The 25,828-nt window shown below is 50.9% G+C and overlaps 2 protein-coding genes across 7 annotated transcripts; one reads left to right on the top strand and one right to left on the bottom strand.

The window, feature by feature from the left end:
- Window positions 1–306: 306 nt before the first annotated feature.
- CHADL (chondroadherin like) lies at window positions 307–3,745 on the top strand. The gene is made up of 4 exons (XM_027722716.2): window positions 307–489; window positions 579–2,240; window positions 2,917–3,083; window positions 3,434–3,745. The coding sequence occupies exons 1-4, from the start codon at window positions 337–339 to the stop codon at window positions 3,657–3,659; spliced, it is 2,208 nt and encodes a 735-aa protein (XP_027578517.2). The 5' UTR covers window positions 307–336; the 3' UTR covers window positions 3,660–3,745.
- A 378-nt stretch (window positions 3,746–4,123) lies between these two features.
- On the bottom strand, window positions 4,124–25,545 carry L3MBTL2 (L3MBTL histone methyl-lysine binding protein 2). 6 transcript variants are annotated; one of them, XM_027722710.2, is made up of 17 exons: window positions 25,483–25,545; window positions 23,742–24,009; window positions 23,372–23,505; window positions 22,038–22,161; window positions 21,000–21,079; window positions 19,140–19,257; window positions 18,658–18,792; window positions 17,892–17,980; window positions 16,045–16,276; window positions 15,266–15,345; window positions 14,585–14,689; window positions 13,229–13,376; window positions 12,319–12,401; window positions 10,326–10,560; window positions 9,483–9,548; window positions 8,431–8,553; window positions 4,124–7,600 (listed from the first exon to the last, which is right to left on the bottom strand). In XM_027722710.2, exons 1-17 carry the CDS (start codon window positions 25,501–25,503, stop codon window positions 7,491–7,493), a joined length of 2,151 nt encoding a protein of 716 aa, XP_027578511.1. In that variant the 5' UTR covers window positions 25,504–25,545; the 3' UTR covers window positions 4,124–7,490. The 6 variants fall into 6 exon arrangements, with proteins under 6 accessions (XP_027578511.1, XP_039247346.1, XP_027578512.1 ...); XM_039391412.1 differs by having other exon boundaries at window positions 15,266–15,342; XM_027722711.2 differs by having other exon boundaries at window positions 22,047–22,161.
- Between the last annotated feature and the right edge of the window lie 283 nt (window positions 25,546–25,828).

The raw sequence follows: 25,828 nt of genomic DNA, 5'->3' as shown, positions 1-25,828 counted from the left end.
TAGCTTGTACAGACCAAGGCAATCTTATGTTAGTGCTGTGTGAAGAAAAGGGGGGGGTGTGTATCAGCTTCAAGCCAGTTCCCCCGAGTGACCTGCTAGCTGTTACCTTCAGTTTTCATTCCAAGTATTTATCTTCTTTCTTCCACTCTCTTCCTCATTTATGACCCATGAAATCACAGTGTGAGAGCAAGAGACAGACCTGCCCCACCAGGTCACAGCAGCAGCCCCCTGGGTACTCTGTGTGCCAAGCCAGAGATGCTGTTTGGGGATGCACAGGAGCCTGGCCTCTTTCCTGGCCTCACTGCTGTCTCTCCCCAGCCATAGGTGCCCTCTGACATGAGGCTGTCCTGGGGGCTCCTCCTGCTGGCAGCAGCCCTGGGGGGAGCGGGTGCTGCCCGCTGCCCTGCACCCTGTGTCTGCGACAACCTCCGTGCCCACGTCCTGTGCCTCAATGGGAGCCTGGTGGCCATCCCTGACACCATCCCAGAGGTGGGCAAGGGAAAGATCAAGGGATGGGGAAAGAAGGTAGGTATGGTAGCCCTGGGGTAACTCAAGTGTTTTATTTGTGTGGCCAACAGCTCACCAAAAAGCTAGACCTTCGGGGCAACAGCTTCTCGGTCATCCCAGCAGGAGCCTTCCTTGCCACCCCCTACCTCACACACTTAGACCTGCAGCACTGCAAGGTGGAGAGGCTGGAGGAAGGGGCTTTCCGAGGGCTGGGAAGGCTGGTCTACCTTAACCTGGCCTCCAACAGTATAGCCCTTCTCTACCAGGAATCCCTGGATGGGTTGTCCTCCCTCCAGCAGCTCATCCTGGAGGGGAACCGCATTGAGGAGATCCAGCCAGGTGCTTTTGGCCATCTGGGGTCCCTCACTGTCCTTGACCTGAGGGCAAATGCCTTGGTCTACCTCCCAGACATGGTCTTCCAGGGTCTGCAGGTGCTTAGGTGGCTGCGGCTGTCCCACAACGCCCTCCATGTGCTGGGAAGCGAGGCCTTTGCTGCCCTGCCTGCCCTGCGTAGGCTGAGCCTGGACCACAATGAGCTGCAGGCATTGCCTGGCGAGGCCCTGGCCAGGCTGGATGGGGCTACCCGGCTGGACCTGGGCCACAACCCCATCACCTACGTGGCCGAGGAGGCCCTGGCCATGGCCTCGCTGAGGCACCTCTTCCTGGACCATGCTTCCCTCCAGGACGTGGCACCGGATGCCTTTGCCCGCAGCCCCCAGCTGCGTGTGCTGGACCTCCGCGAAAACCAGCTGCAGGGGCTGCCACCCCTGGCCGGAGCCGGGGGGCTGGCGAGGGTCAGCCTGCATGGGAACCCTCTGCTCTGCTCCTGCCTCCTGCGCCCCTTCCACAACTGGCTGACGAGGGCACGGGTGCAGGCTGAAGGTGCCTGTGCTGCACCCCCTGCCCTCCGAGGCCGGCCCCTTGACTCCCTGAAGCCCCCTGAGATGAGATGCAGTCGCCTCTGGCCACCCCCCAGCCCCAGCAGACCATCAGAGCAGCCAAGGGCAGCTGGCAGCAGGCGGTGCCCCCAGGGGTGCGTCTGCTCCCCCGATTTCCATCATGGGTCCTGTGAGAACAGGAACCTACAGAAGATCCCCCGGGACTTCCCCGGGGACACCCGCCTTCTCGACCTGCGCAGAAACACCTTCAGGACAGTGCCACCAGATGCCTTCCCTGGCCTGGAGGAGCTGGTGTCCCTCCACCTGCAGAGCTGCAGCATCAGGGCACTGCAACCCGGGGCACTGCGGGGGCTGGAGAGCCTGGTCTACCTGTACCTCACCGACAACCGCCTCTCCACCTTGGCAGCTGCTGCCTTTGAGGGGGCCCCACAGCTGGCCTACCTCGACCTGGATCGCAATGCCTTCACCCGTATGCCCGCGGGCGCCTTCCAGCTCCTGCCCAACCTCATCTCCCTCCACCTGCAGCACAACGCCATCGGGGAGCTGGCAGAGGGTGACCTGGCCGGAGCCAGGGGGCTGCGCTGGCTCTACCTCACTGGGAATGCCATCAGGCACATCGCCCCTGCTGCCCTGGCTCCTGCCAAGATGCTGGAGAAACTGCAGCTGGAGGGAAACCACCTGGTGGAGGTGCCCACAGCAGCCCTGCGGGGCCTGTCTGCCCTGAGTGAGCTAAAGCTGTCCCGAAACCCCATCAAGCGCATGGGGGATGGTGTCTTCCTGCCGGTGGCCTCCAGTCTGCAGCACTTGTATCTGGACAACACGGGCCTGGAGCAGGTGAGTGCAGTACAGGACTCCTGAGGGGCAGTGGCACCAGAGGGCACAGCCACAGGTCCCATCTTCTTCCACACTGCAAAGGGCTGGTGGCCCCTATAGGAGCATCCAAGCAGATGTCCCCAAATTCCCAAGGCTTCAGGAGATGCTCCATAGCCGGGCTGGGAAGAGACTCAGCTGTAGAATTGCCTTACTGCAGCCTTGTCCACAGCTCCCCTGGGACAGGCTTACTCCCTCCAGTCTTTAAGGACATTTACCCACCATTTCAGTGGGGCCCAGATCATCTCCTTTTCCCAACCCCAGCCAGATTTCTCTTTCTCTTATTACAGGCTGTCCTGCAGGACTTTTCACTGCTATTACCCCAAATGTCTCCATCCTCTCAAGAAAGAAGTGTTAGCAACACCCTCATCATAAGGACTGTGTATCTTAACAGCATCCAGGGCTCACTCTGAGACCTCCTGCATGTCTCATTCTTTCTATGAAGACTGAAGGGGGGTCTATTGAGCCCCAAAATGTGACTGAAACTGCTTGAACTAATTAACAGTCCCCCATTTAAAGCAGCTCTTTTGTGGGGCCTCCAGGTTCAGGACAGGCTCCCAAGCTGATTAGCAGTGCAGGGGCAGAGATTTGCTCCCCTGCCCCCATCAGGACCCTCTGACTCACCCTCCCTCTGTTGCAGATTTCCCCTCATGCCTTTGCTGGCCTTGGTCCCAAGATCAGAAGCCTCTACCTGGAGAGAAACAAAATGAGCAACATCCCCGATATGAGCAACTTCACGAGTCTGGAGATCCTCAACCTGCAGGATGTACCTTTCCACTGCGACTGCCAGCTCCTTCCCCTGCGCAGGTGAGTGCTGCGAGGGCGGAACAGCCTCAGGGATCAACCTGGGGGGCAGTTGGACCTTACCATGCCAGAGGCACAAGCTCACGGCACACTGGCCACTTTAGGTCCTCTCCCACGGTGGTGATATGGAGCATGCACCTATGTGCAAGGATGCACGTAGCCTCGGCTTTCCTGGTATAGGGAAAGCACCCATAAGTTGGGTTTGGCAGATATTCAAGATATTCAAAGGTCATCCAGGTGAGACTCTAAGCAACCTGGAGAGACTTTGAAGTGATTGTCCACTCATGGGCAGAGTTCCACCTCTCCCTTCACCCTGTCCCATTTCTTTCCCTGATCTTCTGCCACATTTCCAGGTGGATCAACAAACTCAACCTCCGTGTAGGGGCCACCTGTGGGTCCCCTGCAGAAGCCCAGGGGCTGAAGGTAAAGCTTTCCACCACTTTCCAAACCTGCCCTGGCTGGGGCCGAGGTGAGGCTGGGGAAGCCAATCCTGAGAAGACTATGGCTGCAAGCAAGCCCAGCAAGAAAAAGAGATCAGGAAAATCTCCAGCCAGAGGCTTCAACAAGAGCAGAGCTTAAGGTTTCCTAAGGCGTGCAGGACATAACAGAGCCACACTCACACTCTGGTGAGAGCAGTTTTTTCTAGACTTGTCCCCACCATGGAGACATGGATATTGCCCAGGGCTCAAAGGAGAGAGCCTGGTGCCACCAAAACAATGCTGATTTGCCAAAGATGCAGCGTTTGGTGTTGCAGGATACAGCGGCACGTTCCATAGGGTCTGCAGCATGCTTTGATGACTCAAACAACAAAGTCAAATACTTGCTTTTTTTTCTTCCCAAGGCTTCCTTCAGCCATGTGGAAAGGCCAATATCCACAAGTTTGTTTTTGTTTTTAAGCATGCCGCGCTTTCACAGCTTCTGAAGTCATCAAAGAGCCCCAATGGGCACCAACCAGTAAGATCCAGCACTGGTGCAAATCTTACGCTAGAAAACTTAAAAATATCAGTGAAAGCATTGCCTGAATTCCCAGAAGCTCCTCAGAATTAAAACATAAGCAGATTGAAGCCTTTTTATTTCCTGCAAAATTCGATCAGTGGTCTGACTGATGAAATGGGATCAGTGATCCTGTAAGTGATCCCATCATAAGCAAAGTGCCCAAATCCTTTCCCATGGAAGCCTAGGTTGGGATGAAGTTTGTTCAAATTGGAAAGGTTTTAAAAGATAAGCATTAAACTACCCTGTGGGGCATAGAATTATTACAGCAAAAAACAGGTGAAAGAAAGCCAAAGGTGTTTGGAAATTATCATCCTCTAAAGAGAGGTGGCCCTACAAGCCCAGCTGTTTGACAAGGCTGGGAAAAGGTCAGCCCAAGAGAGAGGGGAAGAAAGAAAGGCAACGGCTTTGCCCTGAAATGAGATCCTCCCACACTGAAACCTACTGCAGAGCTACCAGGAAAGGCAACTAGCCAAAGGGAAGCCCTGCTACATGCTTTCCATAAAAACTTCCACTTCTTCCAACCATGCCGACTCTAGCACAGTTCCCCCAGGAGCCCAGGGCCCTCACGAGGATCACCTAGGGATGGCACATATCTTGTGCCTGGTTTGATGCAAACTTTCCACAGTTTTTCCACTTATGTTTCATTGCTCCGGCCAAGCCCCTTCTTCCCTCTCCCTTTAAAGGCTCCATTTGCTTCTTTAAAAGGGAAAAGAGGAATACTGTGTTAATTATTCCCAGTATCTACCCTGTGCTTTCTAGACAGTTAGCTTGCCAACCTTATTTTTTCGGTCATGAATCATACTGCAAAGCAAGAGCTATTGTGGCATCTCAAGCTCTCGCCTGGAAGCTTGAGGGGCACGTGGCCCAGGCAGCCATTTTGTGGCCAAAGCAGCATCCTCTGCAGCCACCATTTCCCTGTTTTGTGCCACAGTTTGCCAAGGCACTTGTCCTGCAGCCGCCTGGCCCTGCAGTGGCCCTTCCTTACCTGCAGAAAGTTCTCAGGAACCTGCTACAGGAGATTTAAAGCTATTTCTCATCACTGTTGTCATATTCTTTCCTGAATTCTGTCCTGAACTTCAATGGCCAGTCTAGAGAAAGAGAGGAATATTACAGTTTCACCCTAAAACTGGAAAAAGCATTCCCTGTCTTCAGTTATCTGAAGTTATTATGTGCTCTTGTGATATTTAACCCTTACATAGAACTGGCAAGTTGACAGCAGTGAGTGCATGGAAAAACCCTACTGCATGCTTAAAAAAACCCCCAAATCCCAAATACTGTTTATTTATACCTACCCCCTTACAGCCCTCTTCTCCCCATTTTGGCTAACCCTGGTATTTCAGTGACCCAGAAAGCAATGCACAAGCCTTTGGCCTCTTCCTCAAGTTTAAGTCACAGGGCTTTAGGGTACAAAATCATAGATGAAATTTACAGTAGGACTGTTAAAAAACTAAAAATGCAAATCACGTTCCAAGTCCTTTGCAGATCTGGGTTCATAAGCAAGAAATGATAACAGAAGAAGATACATAGTACAGATCAATGTCTGGCTTCAAGGCTGGTGCCATTGAGGTTTTGCCTTTGGTGACAATGGGGTGTGCTTTAATGATTGTAGCCAATTAGGAAGGGATAAGATCCACCTGTCTAAAAAGGGCAAGAGAATCTTTGGCAGCAGGCTGGCCAGCTTGGTAAGACAGGCTTTAAACCAAAGGACTTGGGTCAGGGGTGTGTGATCAAAGCGCCATTGCTTCCTATTGGGGAGTAGGCCATACCAATCAGGGCAGTGAAAGATGTTCCTTGACTGCCCCTCAAGTCATGGATCAAAGGGTTAACTATACTGAGGGTGTTTAAGGTTGTGGTCACTCCTCTTATTCCCCCTTCTAGGGAACCAGATTGCTTGATTACACTGCATGTGAGGAGGGAGGGGGACCGATATCAGGCTTATCCCTGGCAATTTGGGGGATGGTTTGAAAAGGTTAGAGGGAGAGGGTGCTAATGAGGCTCCTCTGCAGGTGACTCTAAGTGGTACTAGACACAGTGGAGCACATCTGCAGTCTTACAAAGGTGACACGGCCGACAGCCCAACCCAGCTGCCTTTACACCAAAGCACACAGCATGGGCAACAACCAGGAGGAGTTGGAAGCCACTGTGCTGCTGGAAAGTTATGACCTTGTTGCCATTACCGAAACTTGGTGGAACAAATCCCGTGACTGGAGTGCAAATATCAATGGCTACGGGCTGTTCAGAAGAGACAGGAAAGGAAGAGGTGGAGGGGTTGCCCTCTACATGAAGAGGAGAACTAACTGTGAAGAGCTGTCTCTGAACAACAGCCATGAGCATATTGAAAGCCTGTGGGTAAAAATCAGACTGAGGCAACAAAGGGAACCTCGTGGTTAGAGTCTACTACAGGCCACCTGTAGGGGAGCCTATTGACAAAGCCTCCCTGCTCCAACTCCAGGAGACATCGTGCTTGCAGGCTATTCCTGCTGGGGGACTTCCACCACACGGACATGTGCTGGAAAAGTAGCATGGAAGCACCTGTCAGCCTCATCTCTGTGCCTGGGAAGGTCATGGAACAGATCCTCCTAGAAGCTATGCTAAGGCACATGGAGGACAGGGAGGTGATTCGGGACAGCCAGCAGGGCTCCACAAGGGAAAATCCTGCCTGACCAGCCTAGTGGCTTTCAATGATGGAGTGATTACATCCGTGGATAAGGGAAGGGCTACAGAAGTAATTTCTCTGGACTTCTGCAAAGCCTTTGACACATTCCCCCACAACACCCTTCTCTCTAAACTGGAGAGAGATGGATTCAATGGGTGGACTCTCTTCCAGGTCCCCTTCCAACCAAAACCATTCTATGATTCTATGAAAAAAGGTCCCTTGCTCTTTCAAGAGGCATCATCATCTCTTTTTTTTTTTTCTTTTCATCTCTTTCCCCCCTTCCTGTCCTGACTTTCTCCAGGGCTTGCAGAGCCTAGACCAGGGAACACAGCACCAACATCCTACGAGGACAGCCCCTTTCCTGACACATGGGGCCTGCACACATCACCTCAATCCACAGCTTGTCACCTCCAGCCACAGCCAAGAACTCAAACTGCCCCTTTGTGTTCTGGTAGCTTCTTTGCCCGTTGTGAGCTCCCACTTCAAAATGTGCCTTCAAAGTCAGGCACACGCAGCCCCAGCAGCCACCCTGGTCATTCTCCTCAGTGTGCCTGTGGCCTTTCTGCTGTTTCCCAGGGTTTAGTATTACAGTTCTGGGGGAAATTTTCTTGCACACCAGGAAAGCAGAGTTGTGATGCTGCAGGGTGGTCTGCTTTAAAAAGGGAAGGCCCTTTTAGTCTTCTGCTTCCCTCTGCCAGGACCTTCCCCAGAGGACCACAAGGTGAAACTGCTGTGGGCAGCTGGGGGATACTCCAGGATCAGTCTGCGTCCTCCTGCTTTATGCTGCTGATGGGAACAGGAAGTCCTGTGTCTCCAAACTCTGCATCTGAGGGGTCGATGGTTTCTTCTTTCACCTGCACGGCAATGACTAGCAAGAGACAGAAAGAGAGAGGCAAAAATAAGTAAATAAAATCAACCTCCAAACCAGCTCTATTCATGCCCCAGATTTCCAGCTCACTTCTTGAGGGTCCCTCACCACAGGCAGCCCTGTCATGCCAGTGAAAATTGATCCATGGTCACAGCACCAATCAGAATGGGATTAAACCCTGGCAGCATTCAGCTGCTGGCTCCCAAGAACATCTTTTCCTAAGGGACAAAAAGCTGGTGTGGTCCATTCTCTACCTGCGTGGGTTCACCCAGGGGAAATTTAACTTCAGTGAACCAGAGGGACCTTCATGAGGTTCCATTCCCATGTGCACAAGGCACCTCACCCACCCTCCTCCCCACTAGGGTTGGCAGGTGACCCATCCACTCTTCTGGTCACCACAGCACAATGGGCTGTGTTCACATGCTGCAACAGCCCTTAGGGGGACTGGGATATGACAGTCAGCTCTGCCATATTCACCTTGTCTCTCCTCCCTAACTGACCTCACACAACCAGACTGCTTGGTAAGGCACCCAGGCCCTCAGCAGGCATCAGCAGTATCAGGATATCGAGCTGTACTGGTGCCACCAAACCTTCTCTGGAAGCAAGAAGTTTTTCTTTTCCCAGGGAAAGCCAGCAAACCCTTCCTTCCACTCTCTCTGTCTCTGGAGGAGTAAGGAAGGACATTTCACACACTGCTGGCTTTCCCTGCCTGGGGGCACCCATGACTTAACGGCCAAGAGGTGGCACAGGCCTCAGGAGGGTTGGTGGCATGCAGGGTGTACATAGGAGAACTGGATGTGGCTGCTGGGTAAAGTCACTCACTCCCTTACTCTCATCAGGTGCTGGCTCTGGCAAAGCCTGGCTGGCAGCTTTTGCTTCTCGTTTTGTATTCGAGGTGGAAGGCTTCTTGACAGTCTGCTTGACACTGCGGGCTTTGGCAGCCAACTTTTTTCCTTAATAAAGAGATAACAGAGTATGGGGAAAAGTGCGTTTCCTTTCCCCTGTAAAATCAGCAACCCTGCTCCACTGAGAAACCACAGGCCAGGGACCAGCACAACTGAACAGAAAGCTACACGGTCATTAGCTGCCAACTGGTTACGCGACAGAAATAGCCTACTGGAGAAAAATTCTATTGTCATCATCTCAAAATATGCTCCTTCGTGTTCTCCTTCATTAAAGGCAAGGCACTTCAGCGTGTGCTTAAATTCCAAGGAGCAAGTCTTGTTGGAATCAGTGTGGAGTCAGCTTTGCTTACCTGTCTGGCTCTAGTCCTAGGCAATGAGCTTGTTGGCTGCAAGGCACGGACACTGTAACCATAATGTTCTCATGTTTAGCTGACCTTTTTATTTAGGTTGCATGTCTTTATATTCTTTAGACTTCCTTTCCTCTCCACCCCCCCGGAAGGAATTTCTTGTCTGTCTACGTGATTTGCCACACCTACTGCAACAATGACAACAACAACGACAAGATGAAACAATAAAATGGTTCAGCCCCATTACTGGCCTCTTCAGCCATCTTAAGGCCTTCTTTCCCTCAGCACAAAGCAGGCAGGGTTGCTCTTCAGCTACCCTGCAGCTGCAGCAAACATCTCCCTCCGACCATGGACACAGTAGGGAAAGCAGCACAACCTCACACCTGGAAGCAAGTGCCAGTCAACAGAAAACAGACTGCAAAACAGATCCTTCCCACACACAGCTCTCTGCTCTTTAGGTAACAGGGCAGGTAAGAAGGATGAAGCTGTGCTGGCAAACCCACAGCTGACTGAGGGCATCCACAGCAAGACAAGGCCTCTCTCTCCTGCTCTGATGGGACATGGACAGGGTTCCTCTAACTGGGCCCAGCCTGCGAGCGAGCGGGAGGGCACTAATCAAACATCACTCACTCTTCTTTCCATAGGGTTTCTTCTTCTTCTTGGGCACCTCCTTGGCCTTCACTGGAGTTGTGGGCTCTGTCATGGAGACGAGAGGGAAACGAAAGCCAAGTCCCATAACCAGTAGGTAACTGGGATGAAGTGACAAAAGCGAGAAACAAGATATACCCGTCCCCCCAAGCCAAAGCCCTCTTCCCAAGACAACCAGCTGAGGAGAAAGCAAGGCTCTAGCACAGGTGCTGTCTGTGCTTCCAGGCAAGGGCCCAGGGCGGCAGGCTGGGGCAGCACAGGGGAGAGAGGCCCAGTACAGACTTGGTAGGGGCAGTAAAGAAACAAGATTCGTAGTTTGGGACAAGAAGGAAAACATCTGCAAAGGTGAGGCAGTGGCCTCCCTGTGACAAGGGAAGGAATAAACTCTCGAGATGATGCTCTTACCTTTTACAGACAGAGTCAGAGAGTTGATGAGAAAAGGGAGCATGGGCCAAGCTCCCCCCACTACCTGGCTAAGGGTTCATATAGATACACTTAGTAAAAGGGAGCTGTGCAGGGATAGGACCACCTGGAACTTTATCCAACTTCATCAGGAGCAATTAATTCTCTGTTGGTGTGCAGGTGGGGGAACAGAGGGAAAACAGAGCCAACCTCAAATCTCAGGCTGTTTTCTCCCCACCAGACTCCTCCCTCTGCCAGCAGCTAGAATGTGGCAGCAGAGGAAGATTTATGGTAGCCAGTGCAGATCAAGGAGGCCATATGCTCCTCCCTACTAGGCTCAAAAAACAAAAGAGCCACTCACAGAACATGAGGAAGTAAACCTTTGTCTCTAGCGTTGAAAACCACAGTAAAATCGTCACTCACCTGGAACAACAGGTGGTTGAAGCTGGTAGCCTGTCAGCTCACACCACCCCACAGGATAAATGTCTGGAGACTCGCAGTCCACCCACTGGTCATACTCATTGTCCCAGCCATCGAAATGGATGCTAAGGAGACGCTGGACCACACGCTTCACTGTGGCCACGCAGATGAGCCGGGGCTCCATCAGGTCCACTGCCTCTACCTTCATGCCTGCCTTGAAGCCATGGTTTGGACAGTCCTGGGTGCATAAAAAGTGAAAAAAGAAAACCCAAGGCCATTTTACCCAGTTCAAACCTGTATCTGTCCACCAACACCATATAAAAGGCTAGCCTCCAGCCTAAAGCAAGCAGACAGAGAACAAGCCCACAGATCCAAAACCAGATCCAAGGCCAGCTATGTCCTTAGTCGATCTCAGTGTAGCCTTTAGAAGCAAGATCCTGACCTGGAGGGAGCAGCAGGCAGCAGTTAAAGGACACCTTATGATCAAACCCATTACCTGACATACCCTTGGGAAATCACAGAGACCAGCACAGGCCCAGGTGCTTCAGCAGTTTTGCTGGTGTAAAGCAGCCCCCATCCTCCACCCGATATGCCAGCCACACATCCACAGGCAATAAGCCATGCAGAGCCCACCAAGAGCCTGGAGCTCACAGAAACACTAGAAAATCACAAGTCACACTCAGAGGGACCAAGATATCATTCCACCCACAGAGGCAGGACACTGATGTCCCAGGCAGCAAAACAAGGCTTTTACTTGGAGTGCACATACTCCCAGGCCTTGAGCTCTCCTTAGAAGTGCTGACTGGCAGCAAATTGCAGCCCAGTAGAGACATCGGCTATTGTCTATCCTGACTTCAGGATGGCTTTTGACACTGTCTGCATATGATCCTCATACAGAACATGATTGAAGTATACAGGCTGGGTGAGGAGACAGATAGATTGAAAGATAGATTGAAAACTGGCTGAGTGGCTGGGCCCAGAGGATGGTTATTAGCAGCACAAAGTCTACTTGGAGGCCAGTAATTAGCAGTGTACCCCAGGCATCAATACTGGATCCAATCCTATTCAATGTCTTCATTAATTATCTAGATGACATGACAGTATCATGTCAAACCAAGCAAGCTTACTTTTGATAGAAAACTGGGAGACCAAATATACTAGAGAGTTGTGCTGCCATCCAGAGGCACCTTGACAGCTGGAGAAATGGTGAAGTCCTGCACTTGTGGAGAAAGAACCCTAGGCACCAGCACATACTCAGGGCAGACTGACTGGAGAGCAGTTCAGCAGAAAAGGGCCTGGGAAACCCAGTGGACACCAAATTTAATATGAGCCAGCAATGTGTCTTTGGGACAAAGAAGGCTAATGGTAACCTGGGTTGTATTATGAGGAATGTTCCCAGCAGATCAGTGGAGGTGATCCTTCCCCTCTGCTCAGCACTGACAAGGCCACACCTGGAATGCTGGCTCTAGCTCTGGGTTCCCCAGAACAAGAGAGACATGGACATACTGGAGTCCAGCAAAGGGCCAGGAAGATGATGAGGGAACTGGAACACTTTTTGTATGAGGAAAAGCTGAGAGTTGTGAGTATTCAGCCTGGCGAAGAGAAGGCTCAGGGGGATCTTATTAATGTGTATAAATGCCTGAAGTGAGGGTGCAAAGATGGAACCAGACTCCTCTCAGTGGTGCCCAGTGCCAGGACTAGAGTCAATGGGCACAAACTGAAACACAGGAGGTTCCCTCTGAACATCAGGAGACATCTTTTACTATGAGGGCAGCTGAGCACCGGCAGAGAGGTTGTGCAGTCTCCATCCATGGAGATATTCAAAAGTCATCTAGACATGGTCCCGGCCAACCTACTACAGGTAACTCTGCTATAGCAGGGGTGTTGGACAACAAGAACCTTCCACCTAAGTGATTCTGTGACAGCTGGAGCTCTTGTGTTCCTCCTTGCTGAATCCAAGCATCCCTACACATCTCTTCTTCTTGGCAGCACTCACTGTGTTGAAGAGCCGTGATGGAGCAGGTCTTGATTTAGTCTCTTCCAGGTAAATTTCCCAGTTGAAGGTCTTTGCATCTTGCCCTGCAGCAGGAAGAAATGCTAAGAGGTAAAAAGGCAGTCACTGGGTCGACCAGTTGGGGGAAAAGGCAGAATAGGCAGGAAGGAAGCTCAGCACCTGTTTTTGCAAAGCAGTTTCATGAACCAGCATGTACAGCCTGATCTTGGACATAAACCTAGAGCCCAGATTCCATGGAGTCCAGCACCCCTCCCCCGTGGGCAAATACAGAAAAGTGCAAGCTGCAGCTCTGAACATCTGTCTGCCATAGATCCAGACCACAGAGAAAGCTGAGGAGCAGCAGCAGGTAGGAAGAAATACGTTCAAAACACACTACTAAGACCAATCTTTCTCCCACCAGCAGGAACAAAGGAAGACAGAACAACACTGCACAGAAGTGCTGCAATACAGAAATTCAGAGCAGGCCTTTTTGTGTATGGCTAGGTGAGGCAGCAAAACCATTCCTAGGGTGACTGCCTCTTATGAGTTTGCAGAAACACTGGTCTCAGATTTATTCATAGAAAGAATAGAGATGACTCCTGACACTGAAGGACTGACTCATGCAGCAATGGCTCTACTTATCCCTTCCCATCCCCCTTGTACTTTATACCTTCCATTCTGTTCAGTTTGGGGATTGTACACCTCTCCTACTGAATGGCCAGAAGCTAACCAAGACCTGGCATATGGGCAGAGCTCAAGTGGCCTGGCTCTCTGACCTAGCCTTATCTCTCTGAAAAAGAAGCAGATTGGGACCTTGTGGTTTTGATTCATCTGAACCTGACCCTCTCAGAAAAGCACTGCCCAGCAGGTTCTGCATGCAGACTTGTACCACAGGGCAGAGTCCAAATCTCACCTTTTGGAGGGGTCAGGTCGATGCTGTTCCTCTTACAGAAGTTGACGGGGAAGATGGCGTGTGAGGAGGCGTGATAGCAGAACCAGTCGGAGCCATCAGCAGACGTGGCTCCATCAATGCCGATCATGAGGTACCCATCCAGGAGGACCTGAGATGGGAGGGAAGGGCACGAGTATAGAGCTTTGCTTGCTCTAAAGCCTCTCCTCTCAAAGGATTCCCCCAAGAATCCCCACAGATCAATCACAATTGTCACCAGACAGTAAAATGCAATATTATATGCTCCAGGGCATGCAGTAGCCTCTCCTGATAGGTTAGTCAACACAAGCTAATCCCCAAAGCAGCAAGTTCTGCAGGACTGGGACCAACAGTAATAGCAACAGTATAGTGAAAGAACTATATGAAAAGCCATAAATGGTCAGGAGCTCTGTTCTCTCTCAGAGACACTTCACTGGCAGCCCAGAAACCCTCTATATCAGCCAGATCATGAATTTGTTTCTGGGCAGAAGGGAAGGGCACCACCCTTGGATTTGCCACTTCCTACAGCAACAAGACTTGTCCCACCCTGTAAATCACTGGTAATTGGTGCCTACCAAATGTAACAGGCATGCCTGCCCCATCCTCTTCCATTTCCAAGCAATGGCTGAAGGGAACATTTTACAGACAAAGAACTCTTCTACCGTCCTCCAGCCAAGCTCCAAGTCTCAAAGTCCTCTGCTTGGATTCTATGAGGGCAAACAGCTTTAGAAAGCAGGAAAAGCCCAAGCTGATGCTACACCTTAGGATGTACAACGCACCTCACTGAGGAAACCTGGGCAAGCAATTTACTTCCCCCACACTAGCACAACAGTAGAGCTTACTACCACCTCATCAAGAGAGACTGAAGGAAACATGTCCATCCATCCTCAGCTTCCTACACCAGTGAATGCTGCCCATACAGAAACTCATCATTCCTCACACAGAGGTCACCTCACAACTCTTGCCTTCTCCTTTCCACAGAGGCCTCTCGTTACGCACTCTCAGAATCAGAGAACAAATCTTCCTTACTGTATGCCCAAGGGTGGAAAACAGGTGGCTGTCAGTCACACACATTGGACAGCTGGCTTGCAGACAAAGCACGCTCATCTTCGTGCTGTCCACTAAGGCACATGTGGACAACTGCTGGTCTTAATCAGTTTCTCAGACCTCTGAGGTAACACCCCAGTTCCCTCCACACACCAGCTGTCTACCTCTCTCAACAGCTCTCTCCTCTCCCTCATGCAAAATCCTGTCCAGTCTTATTCATTTGAAAAGACCTGAGAAGCTCGACCACCTCAGGTAAACACGGCAGACCCCCTGCTTAACACGCACTGAACTTACCTTGCAAACAGTGGCCACACAAATGTTGCCCAGATTCAGGGGGTCAATAGCTTCCAGTTTCATGCCTTCCTCAAACCATCCACCTTCAGAATAGACAGCTCGTACCTAAGGAAGACTCTGGTGTACCATGTGCTGCCAGGCATGGGACAGTCCCATCCTGACACCAAGTGCAGCAAGCGCAAATAGAATTAGAACCTCTTTACTTGGTTCAACTCAGGTTGGGAAGGGAAAGAAGAAATATTACAAGAAATACAAAGCAACACAAACCAACATTGTGTTTGTGTCAGCAACTTCCTGCCAAGGCTCTGGTCAGTCAGAGAGCCAGGCCCAGCACTCAGCTGCTGCTCCACAGCAAAGCAAGCCCTCATCTCAGGCCCTACCAGCATGATCCAGCTCTTTGTCCAAACTGGTCTCTCTCATGCACTCATCTTCCCTCTCCAACTCAAAACTTCAAGCAACTACTTGCCCTTCAATCGAGTCCCTCAATCTGTTGCTGTCTTTTAGTTCTTCCAACTTTCTATTTTGGCCTGCCCCTGCCCAACCACAGCCTTGATACCCCAAACACCTTACTGCCCTTAGCTGTAAGTGACAAATGAACCACCCTCAACAACCCACACGGCAGCATGTACACCGAAGGAAGGAAGTGCTGTAAACCCACAGGGAAAGGCAGACTTGTCCTACCTTCTTAAACAGATAGGGGACGGCATCACAGTAAATCTTCCGGAAGGTAGGATGGTTTGCCATATCATTGCGCTTTTCTTCTGTGAGGAATGGAAGAAACGAAGGTAAAAAACCTGCAGCAACTGCAGGAAGAAAACCTACTGGTTATTAATTTCCTGGAGAGAGCTTAGTTGCTATTAAGACCCTCGACAGGAGACCATGTAATAGAAAGAACAATTCAGTTCCTCTACACCTTCTCATAAAACAGGCTGTGATGCAGGACTTGCTCAAAAGCAGATGGCTCAGCTTCCTGAGCACTACTGATAACATATGCAGCTGTAATCACCAGGGAGAGGTAGCAAGGAAGAGACACAACCAAAAAGGATCAGCAGAGTCCAAGCCTTACTTTTTTCTGCCAGTCTAAGCTGATCAACAATTCCTCTTGGCAAAGTCCAGAAAAACACAACTTGATGGCATCCAGTGCTACAGAAGCCAGCATGAATTTCCTCAAAAAGACTATAAACATCTGTGATGTTGCAAAGTCTGCATTCTCACACTGAGGGGATAGACTACCTGCTTCAGGTGAGAAACCCTACAATCCCCTGTCTTGACCTGTGGTAGCAGATCACAGGGCTTTTATCTATCCAGGGGAAAAGCAGCAGACCCAAAACTAAGCAGACTTTATCTGTCAGGTCCTGAGGCAACTGTCTGACTCCCAGAATGCCCAGCCTGGTGTCAACAGCAGGGTCTGGACAGTTCACAGCAGATCAGAAGATGCTTTGCAGTGGCCCAATCTTTACCTGTCTTCTTTATGTCATGGCCCACTCTCCGTGACCAGCCCACGGGATGGATGAGGGGACTCCACATGTGGCACCAGAAGTCATCGTCGCTGTCACCGTCCTCATAGAGGAGTCTCAGTCTGCCCCCAATCACTGTGTCCACCACTGCCATGCGTGTCTGGGACACATGGTTCTTATCCACCACCTCGACTCGCATGCCCTGCCGGAACGGGTACTTCATGCTCTCTGCCATCTGGCAACAACCGACAGAGGAGGTGAGGTCAATCACACTTGGTGTTTTCCTTCTCCAAACACTTCAGAGAACAACTTTCCCCACAGACACGCTGGCCAAACCCCGGCACTGCCCAAAGCTGACTGGGAAGGAATGCATGGGAGAGGGTTGATTAGGGGGACAGGGAGCTGCCAGCCCCAGACCTGACAGCATGGCTGGGCACATATTCCCTAAGTCTCCCTTGTCATGTGGCCTCATAAGAGCTACCCCTGCCCCAGCCCAGCAGCTACGCCCAGCCAGCACCTTGTGTGAACGTTCTTAGTGTGAACTGCTGTTCAACAGGAACTGCGTGAGGAATTGTGTGCCTTTTTCAGTCACGAAAGAGACCACGAGGCTTTCAGAGCTGGAAGCAGCTAGAGGTGTAGCTTCCCAAAGGGCAACAGAATTTTCAGTTCACTTTAAGAGAGGTCAGGTTCTTATTTTTCCCTTTTTACTCTGATCAGAGGTTGAGCTATATGTTGATCTACCTGCCAACTCCACATCCAAAGCTAGAGTTACTCTGCAGACTGACCCAAAGGCACAGGCGTAGGGAAAGAGTCACTGGCTGCCTTCTAACTGATTTTTTTGAGACCTTCAGTTTGCTGATACAGCCTAGTCCTACTCATCCTCAAATGCCCAAAGGTGTTTAGAGAACATCTGACATTTTGGAACTGTGATCCCAAATGCTGTGCAGCAACTAGGAACCACAAAACAGACTCAGACACCCAAACCAGCCTACACCCGAATCCAGAACTTTTAAGCTAAGGACTTCCCCTTCCACCTCCTGTTCATTAAGTGGGAGTGGAGATGTCGAGGGGAGAAAGATACTGTCCATGTTTGTTTCCCTCTACCACTTCCACTCCAGCTACAAGCTGTGGCCCAGGAACAAGCAGCTACAAACACCCGCTTAACTTGCATGGGAAACACCAACTACATCAAGGTCTCCAACTCAGTGTCATCACTTACCCTGCACACAGAAAAACCCATCACCTGCCTTCCTGCCTGCTGTCTCTGGGACCATCTTCCTTATCTGTCATTTCCAAAGCTGTCAGCCACAAAAGAGCCTCTTCTCTCTGACAAGGTCTAATCTCGGTGCAGGCTACATGAAAACAACCATAAGAGCTAAAAAAGCTGCTAAGGCTACAACACTTCCAAGGAGTCTGTGCCTCTCTCACTCCCTCCAGGTTTCTGTGTTTACCAACACTGAAGGCAAAGGTTTTTGACTCTCAGAGCTATTCTCTGGCACTGAAACAGGGTGGGGAAAGGCCAGGTTGCATCTGCACCAGCCTCTCCTTTCAGCAAAATGCCAAACCTCACCCCCAGTATTTCCCAGCAGACTATGTGACAACAGCTTTTAAAGCCCACCTATGACCCAAAGGAAAAACTGTTGTGTTGACAGGGCACAAAGGCTGTGCCATTACCCACAGCATCACGACAGATACCTTAGGAGCATGGGGAACCACTCACTGCCCCTGCCCTGCCCAAGTGCCAAGGCACACAGAAGTTGCACAGATCAGAACAGAAGAGACGTGTTGAGCACACATTTCTTGGCTTCAGCTTCATTTCCCCATGCAAAATGACAGTCTCCCATGTTTACCTTCATGTGAAAATCCACTGGGATGGTCCTAGCTCCCACCAGTTTTTTCATGAGGTAACTTCTCCAGTCAGTGTACTTGGCATGGATAGCTACATACACACAGGGAAAAAGCACATTTTTATGACTGAAATAATTACAGCACCACCCTACACTTTTCCATCTCTCCAAGAACCTATTTGCATTAAAAGGCCTTATTCACATTCAGATTCTGTACTCTCATTCTACCAGCTTGCCCCCACAACAGGCTGCAAGGGATCACTGTTACAGAATGGACTGGGCCAGACACTCAACACCACTGATCTAGATGAGGAAGTGGTAGAAGAACAAAAACACGTGAGCCATACAAAGCAAATTGAGCTCGCACGAATTCTGCTAAACTGGAACCCCTCTCTAAACTGCTAGCTGAGCAAGGACTGGAGCCACTGCACTTCTCAGAGACACTGTCCAGGATGTAAGACCAAAACGTTCCCCCAAGGTTAAGTCCAGCCACCATGTGGAGTAGAAGGAGGAACAGCCACCTGCATTAGTCTCCACAGTCTGACAACAGCTCTGCATCCAGCATCCCCAGGGTCAACCACAGGGAGGTGCAGAGGGAGCAGTCCAAGCAATCTCCAGCTTCCCAAAGAACACATTGTTGCTTGTAACTCAAAGCACAAATGCAGCTGTGGTCCTACATACAGTGGGAGCACCTGTCCTCCTGTGCTAGGCGTACACCAAGGCTCCTCCATGCCCAGGAACATCCTGATCCCTCTTGCCCCACACTCACTTTGTGGTGGTACCAGGATTTTGCTGTTGATGGCACACCAGCCAATAGGGTGAATATCCACTGTGCCCAAATTGCACCAGAAGTCATGGCCAGCATCATTTTCAAAGCCCTCATATCGCAGAAGGGCCCGGTATCCTGCCAGGACAGAGCAGACAACCAGACAAAGGCATTAGAGGTCAAGAATTTGGCACCGCAGGCTTAGTACCTACAGTATGGCCTTCAGAGCTCTGCACAGATTATCAGAGCTTCTCCAGACATTCTGGAGGCAGAACTATTCCTGCAAATTGCCCAGCAACCAAAAGAGGAACCACATGCTGGTTTCCTCTCATTCCTGCACCCTGGTATTTCCTGTCCCAAAATCTCTCAGCAGTTGCCTATCTCCAAAGAGGCGCTGTTTTGCTTGACCAGCTACACTCAGCTCTCTAAAGCTTCCCTCAGAGGTTAGCCATCCCCAGCTGCCAGGAATTACATCAGAGACGTACCTACGATCTGGATGACAGATGCAATCCAGTACACACGGCTGGGGAGCACGGCATCACTGTTCAGCACTTCCACTTTCATACCTTTCACCACATCATCCCACTGATCGAAGAGCGGCACCTGAAAGATTGAGGCAACCACATTGGGAGAGATGTGGACAATGAGAGCAGGGCTCAGGCCATCCTTCTAGCTTTCAGAGACATGTCTTAGGCAGCTACACTTTCACCCTAGGTACAGGCTTACATCTACCAACACCTTGAAATGCAATTGAATTGTTCCAAACATCTCACAGGGATGTTCACTGAGGATCCCAAAAGGCAGAACATCATCTAGCAATGCTTAACTATTTCACTGCCAGCTGTCCTATTATCCCAAAAAAGCTGCTGCCATTTCTCTATGGTATATATATATTGGTACATATATATATTGATGCCTTAAGCCCCTAATGGTTTTTACTTTCCTAATACTTGTAAGTTTTATAAGTAGTGGAAGTAGACTCTAAAAGCAGCATCCATCACTCCCTCCCTTGTCCCTTTCCCTGTAGCACCCTTGTTTACACATTCCTTAACCCTCTTACCCTATTCTATGCTCCCTATATCACTCCTACCCCCGAATACAGCAGAAATGTTTAGTCTTTTGTCAAGGCAAGGCCCAGATTATTTGGCAGAACAGCATATCAGGGCCTAAACCACAGAGTACGGTCAAGAATTAGGTAACTATGTACTCTTTGTGCTCTGAAGATGGTGAAGATGATGAAGCAAAAGCCCCCAGACCCATTTCTCAGGGGGTGGATCCAGGGCGGTCCAGAGTAAAGGCCACAGGGTGGACACATCTGGGATTGGATGGATGGTATTATAAAATGTAACATCTCAGGCACGGCCGGCGCACGCGTCTTGTAACATCTTTGCTTGGCATAATAAACCCTTTCTTATCTCACCCCTAATTAACTGCTCCGGAGATTTTTTTCAGCACCTAACTCCCACGGCAACATATATATACATATGGCACATACATATTGGAGTTTGTAGCCAGGTGGGTACCAGTCTCTTCTCCGAGGCGACTAGCAGTAGGACAAGAGGGCACAGCCTTAAGCTGCACCAGGGGAGGTTTAGGTTAGACATTAGAAAGAAGTTCTTTACAGAGAGTGATTGGATATTGGAATGGGCTGCCCAGGGAGGTGGTGGAGTCACCACTCCCAGAGGTGTTTAAGAAAAGACTGAATGTGGCACTGAGTGCCATGGTCTAGTAGACAAGGTGCTGTTGGGTCAAAGGACTCATGTCTCCAAAGTCACTGGACTCGATGATCTCAGAGGTCTTTTCCAACCTAGTTGATTCTGTGATATAAATACCTAACAATCAATAAAACTGCTGTGCCTGCCTGACCTATCCTCGAAAAAAAAGAAAACGTCAGTATTATCACAGACCACAACTCAAAAGGAACATAACAAGTGAGTGTTACTAGAATCAGACGTGCTGGAGGGGCAGCTACGGCCAGGCTCACATAAGCTGTATTCCTGCCTGCACATCACCATGGGCTCTGCTGACCCATACAGACTGGAAAGGTAACTGGGAGCTTCCCACTATCGCCCCCAGTCAAAATTAATTCTATCCCCAGTCAGCACTGGGCCATCGCTACCAGCACTGTTTCTATCAGTTTCCTGTTTCCTCCCCCAAAACTCCTGGTCCCTTTGTGAGACTCTCATTCTTAGCTGTGAGAAGCCTAAGCTTCTTTCCTTGCATCACCTGGGGCTCAATAACCACCCACTGGACCTCTCCTCACCACCTATCCCAGGAGCACAGGGGAGGTCCATGCACACGACATGCCCCACATGCACTGTGATGCACAGCAAAGTAGAACTCACATGTTTGAAGCAACTGACAGGAGCTGCCTTGTAGCCGTGCTCCTGAAGGTACTTTCCCCAGTCAAAGCCCAGGACGAGTGCTACAAGCAGACATGAGAGCAGAAAATCAGAAGAGATCACAGAAAAGGCACAGAGTGTTCAGTTACTTCTGGAATACAGCTTGCAGTCTCCAGGCAGTAGGACACTCTGCCCCAGCACTCTGCATTCCAGTGCATTTTCCCTGGTGGGAAACTAGATCCTATGACTGCAAGGTGACCAGCCCCTGAAAGAGGTAAAATATATTATTAATCAATCTTTACTGTCACTTGCTTTTGGGGAAGGGGGAGCAGGAGGGGCAATAAAAGAGTCCAAGTCCAGCCCAGGGCTCAAGCACTCCAGGGACAGTGCATCCTTTCAGTGCTAAACCACTTTGCAGCTTTGCCTCCCAGCAGCAACACTGCAGGGTTATATCAGCAGCACTTGCTTCCCCGGAGGGTGCTGGGAAAATCAGAGTAAAGCACTGAGATATTAATCCTACAGTCATTCCTGATCCAAGGCTACAGTTCTGCTCCATCAGTCCCTGCTTCTGCCATGCCCTGGGGCTCACCTTTTCCCTCACACAGTAACCTGCTGCTCCTTCAGCTGCAGTGACCTTTTATTGCTCAAGCTGATCAGTGAGTGACTCAGGGGAAATGTAACTCCCACAAGCAGTGGGGCAGCAAATGGCTGAGAGCAGCGGGACACCTTTAAGTCACCTTTGCCAGTAGAAGTCAGCACCTCATGGGACTGGGACTACAGAGCTTACACTTCAGGTCAAGTTATATGAGGAGTGAGGATGAGGCTACAATAGTGGATGGGCAGGAACCCACCAGGGCTCCATTAGCACTGGTAGGAAGAGGAAAAGAGGCATGCCCTGTGTCCTGGCAGCCTGTGGCAGAGCAAGCCACACTGTACAAGGCAGCACACCAGAGGGGAGGAGGAGGAGGACTGCAGAGCTCACGGTGCCCCTATTTCTGTGGTCCCAGCAGCTGCACCTCCTCACACCTCACCTACACTCACCATCCTGACCTGTCAGTGTCCCATCTGCCAGCTGTCCCGTGCCCTGCGAATGGAGGAAGGCCCCAATCTTGGCCGACCAGGATGCCTTGTGCAGAACTTTAGCTTTCTTCGTTGGTGGTTTCCCCTACAAAAGAAGGAACATTAGGAACATTAGTTACACAGGAGAGGAAATCATCCCTTGGAAGTAACTGGCCAGCTGGGCATGCATCTCTTCCCTGGGCCAATTTTCAAGTTACTACAATATTTACTAACGCTCACAGGAACAAGAAGAAACAGCATGTAAAAGACCAATGTGTCCTTCCTCAGCTTTTAGGGAGCACCACCGTTCAGCTGGCACATGTTCTCTGGGGACTTCAGGCAGGAAGAACAAGGGTATGTCAGTCCAATCTTTAATTAGAGAGCAACCACCCATCCCTGCACACAGGCACATCCTGTTCCATCCCCAGGAATGATCAGACAATCATGGAATGGTTCCAGCTGGAAGGGGACCCTGAAGATCATCTAGTTCCAACCCCTTTTCCATGGGCAGGGACACCTTCAACTAGACCAGGGTGCTCAGGGCCCCATCCAATATGACTGTGAACACCCCCAGGGATGGGGCATCTACAGTGTCCCTGGGAACCTGTTCCGGTGCCTCACCACCCTCACAGTAAAGAATTTTTTTCCTAATATGTAATCTAAACCTACTCTCTTTCAATTTGAACCCATTCCCTCTTGTCCTGTCACTACATGCTCTTGTCTTGCCCCATCTTTCCTTTAAGTTCCTTTCAGGTAGTGGAAGGCCGCAATTAGGTCACCTCTTTTCCAGGCTGAATAATCCCAACTCTCTCCCAATTTTTCTCATAGGAGAGGTGCTCCATCCCTCTGATCAACTTGGTGGCCCTCCTCCGGACTTGTCAACTCTGTTCCACTCCCTTGTCCCCAAGGGCAGTCTCCCAGGAGATCCCACTTCCATCTTCAAGAAGAGGTGGAAGTCTGCCTCCCTAAAGTTAAGGAGCCTGACTCCTTTACTCCTTACCTGACCTATATTCCTCAAGACTGCAAACTCCACCAGTGCATGATCACTGCAATCCAGGCTGCTTCCGATCTTGACATCCCCAATTTGCTCACTTACTTTAATGACCATCAAATCTAGTATTGTGTTCCCTCTGGTAGGGCTGTCTATCACCTGGCTTAAGAAGTTATCCTCCATGCATTCCAGGAGTCTCTTGGGTTGCCTACAGCTTGCTGTGCTACTTTTCCAGCAGATGTTGAGTTGGTTGAAGTCCCCCAGCAGGACAAGAGCCTGCGAGCAAGATGGAGCCTGCGAGCAGGATGGAAGGGTTTTAACTCACCTGCAGTCTGGCCAGGATGCTGGCCTTCTTGGAATTTGAGGAGTAGCTTCTGGAGCAGGAGACGCTGCAGAAACGTTTGGTTTTGGAGAAGAAAGCTTCCCTGGTGCCCACAATCCCACACATCTCACACACAGCTGAGAGAAGGAAGGTACAAAAACATGAGCATTTGGCAGGGTCAGTGCACTACAAGGACAGAGCTGAGACAGGGTAACCCTCATTACACACAGCAGCTCCTCCATATAGCCCAGAAAATGCAGTCTGAATCCAAAGCTGCTCCCAAAGCATCCCCAAGGTGCAGTCATACACCCTTCAGTGTCCCCAGTCCTTGCTCCTTCCATCCTGCACATGTTTTAGGTAGAAGAAGCAGTACCTGGCTCGGAGCCGCTGTCTTCCATGAGCCGGCCTGTGGACGGCTGGTGCACAGGAGAGGTCGAAAGCTCTCCAGCTTCCCGGTCTGCCACCTCATCATCACTAGACTCCTCCAGACAGGAGCTGCTGTCACTGCCCATGCTGCTGTTGTAGCACGTGAGGCTGTCGTAACCCCCAAAGATGTCCAATTCATCCTCCTCCTCATCGTCATCGCCCTCCTCCTCCACCCGCTCCAAAGACGAAGTTTTGTGGCGGAAGGTAGACACCAACTGCAAAAAGAGCCAGTCAGAAATTACATTGGACACCCCACAGCACAATAAACCTGCCTTTGCTGCCGAGGGAGGGGGGCCTTCTGGACAAGGGAGAGGCCTCAGGGAGAGCAATGAGTCCATATAACAACCCCAAAAGGCAGGAGTCTGAATCCCTAGTAGGAAACCTATTACCCCCAAAACAGGTCCATATACTGGTATTCCACAGGCTGCATTCTGTTTGCCAAGAGGAAAGTGCCACAGAGCTGCAGCTAGATCGAAAACAGCTTGAGGAACATGAAAAAAGTACAGGGAACTACATTGCCATGCTGATGAAGGACAAATCAGACCGTGTCCTTCCAGAAAATGTTTCTCTCAACACAGTCGCACAGCACAGCAGTGCAGGCACCATCAACAATAAAGTCCTACAGATTTCCAGAACAGAGCACAAAGCTGCTCTGGCCACAACAGCTCACAAGACCAGCACAGCCTGGAAGTCAGCAGGGTAAACTCGGCTCTGGAGACAGTTCATGTCTTTCGGAAACTGCACGGTCCACAGCAGGCCTTGGTTCAGAAACGGCATCACCAGGATGACAGAACATCTGTTGAAAGTTTTTGCCTACAACCAGACGCTTCCACAGCTAAATATCTTCACTAGCTCTTCGTACTTACTGTTACAGCAGCAGAGCTGTGAGGCAGAGACCGAAGAAAGAGCACAGAAAACCAGTGACTGTGTCTCAGAACAGGAGAATCTGGAACCAGGCTCCAAATAAGCAAAAAAGCAGCTGGGAAAAGGTGTTAGCAACTCAGGGAGGAGCAGCAAGAAGTCAGCACCAGCACAGGGAGTGATGGAACAGAAAGGTAGACTCCCACAGCTACATGAGGCACCAGGATACAATTGTTCATCCAAGCGAGCAACAAGAAGAGATCAGCAGCAAGCCCACCACCTTCAAGTGCTAAATTCTCTCTGATCCCTGGCTTCGGGTTATCATTAGAGACACACAGATGGGAAGACCAGACTTCACTCACTGCTGACTCCCCACATCCCCCCTGGCTTTCACACAAAACAGATCCAAGGTTCCCCGGCTGTTCCATGAACAGAATTGCTCTCCTGAGGATCCACGCACTCAGATAGCATTCCTGACATCTGAAAGGCACGAACTCCTCAAAACCCCCCATTTTTATCGTCTTACGGTCCCTGTGTGGGCGTGCACCTTCCACCAGCTCGTAGGACGAGAGCACCTTTGTATCGTTACTCTTCCACCACACGCGAATGAATCTTCCGGACACTTTACGAGCCCTCAGGGCTTCCAAGCAAGGGCAGCACTACCCGGAGCCTCCTCAGGGAGGCCAGGGGGACGCAGGGGCCCGTCCCCCGGAGTCAGACCGACCCACCGCCGCCTCCAGCACCAGCACCAGCACCGGCACCGGCCGAGGCCGAGCCGAGCCGAGCCGAGCCGAGTCCAGCCCAGCCCAGCCCGTCCCGCCGCTCACCTCGCCCCGGTCCCGCTCCATGGCTCCCGGTACGCGTTAATCCGCCTCATGCGCGCCGAGCGGGTGCCCCCCGGGCGGCGCGTCTGATTGGCGGCAGCCGCGGAAAGGACAGCAAATCACCAGAGAGCTTATTCCCGCCGCGCTGCCCGCGGGGCACGACGGGAGCTGTAGTTCCTCTCCCGCGGCCACGGCCCCCCCAGGCTGGGTAACAAAGGGTCCTCACTTCCTTTACTACTCTTTTTAGCCACCTCCATCTCCAGTATTTGGGGAAATCTGGAATATTAGGATCTGTTGCCACGAATTCAGGGACTCACTGAATTCTATGGACTCACTGTTTTAAGAAACA

This window comes from Pipra filicauda, unplaced genomic scaffold (genome assembly GCF_003945595.2).
Source record: "Pipra filicauda isolate LSUMZ 115617 unplaced genomic scaffold, ASM394559v2 scaffold95_size2449627_pilon, whole genome shotgun sequence".
Taxonomy (NCBI): domain Eukaryota; kingdom Metazoa; phylum Chordata; class Aves; order Passeriformes; family Pipridae; genus Pipra; species Pipra filicauda.
Note: the sequence above shows the minus strand (reverse complement) of the source record. Positions and strands in the feature narration are given on the sequence as shown.

Coding starts and splice junctions, on each gene's coding strand:
- CHADL (XM_027722716.2), top strand. CDS start 337: ATGAGGCTGTCCTGGGGGCTCCTCCTGCTGGCAGCAGCCCTGGGGGGA. Junction 2,241..2,916: donor ACAACACGGGCCTGGAGCAG/GTGAGTGCAGTA, acceptor CCTCTGTTGCAG/ATTTCCCCTCATGCCTTTGC. Junction 3,084..3,433: donor CAGCTCCTTCCCCTGCGCAG/GTGAGTGCTGCG, acceptor CCACATTTCCAG/GTGGATCAACAAACTCAACC.
- L3MBTL2 (XM_027722710.2), bottom strand. CDS start 25,503: ATGGAGCGGGACCGGGGCGAG. Junction 19,258..20,999: donor CTGTCAGTTGCTTCAAACAT/GTGAGTTCTACT, acceptor TCAATCTTTCAG/GTGCCGCTCTTCGATCAGTG. Junction 15,346..16,044: donor CCATGACATAAAGAAGACAG/GTAAAGATTGGG, acceptor CATTCCTCACAG/AAGAAAAGCGCAATGATATG.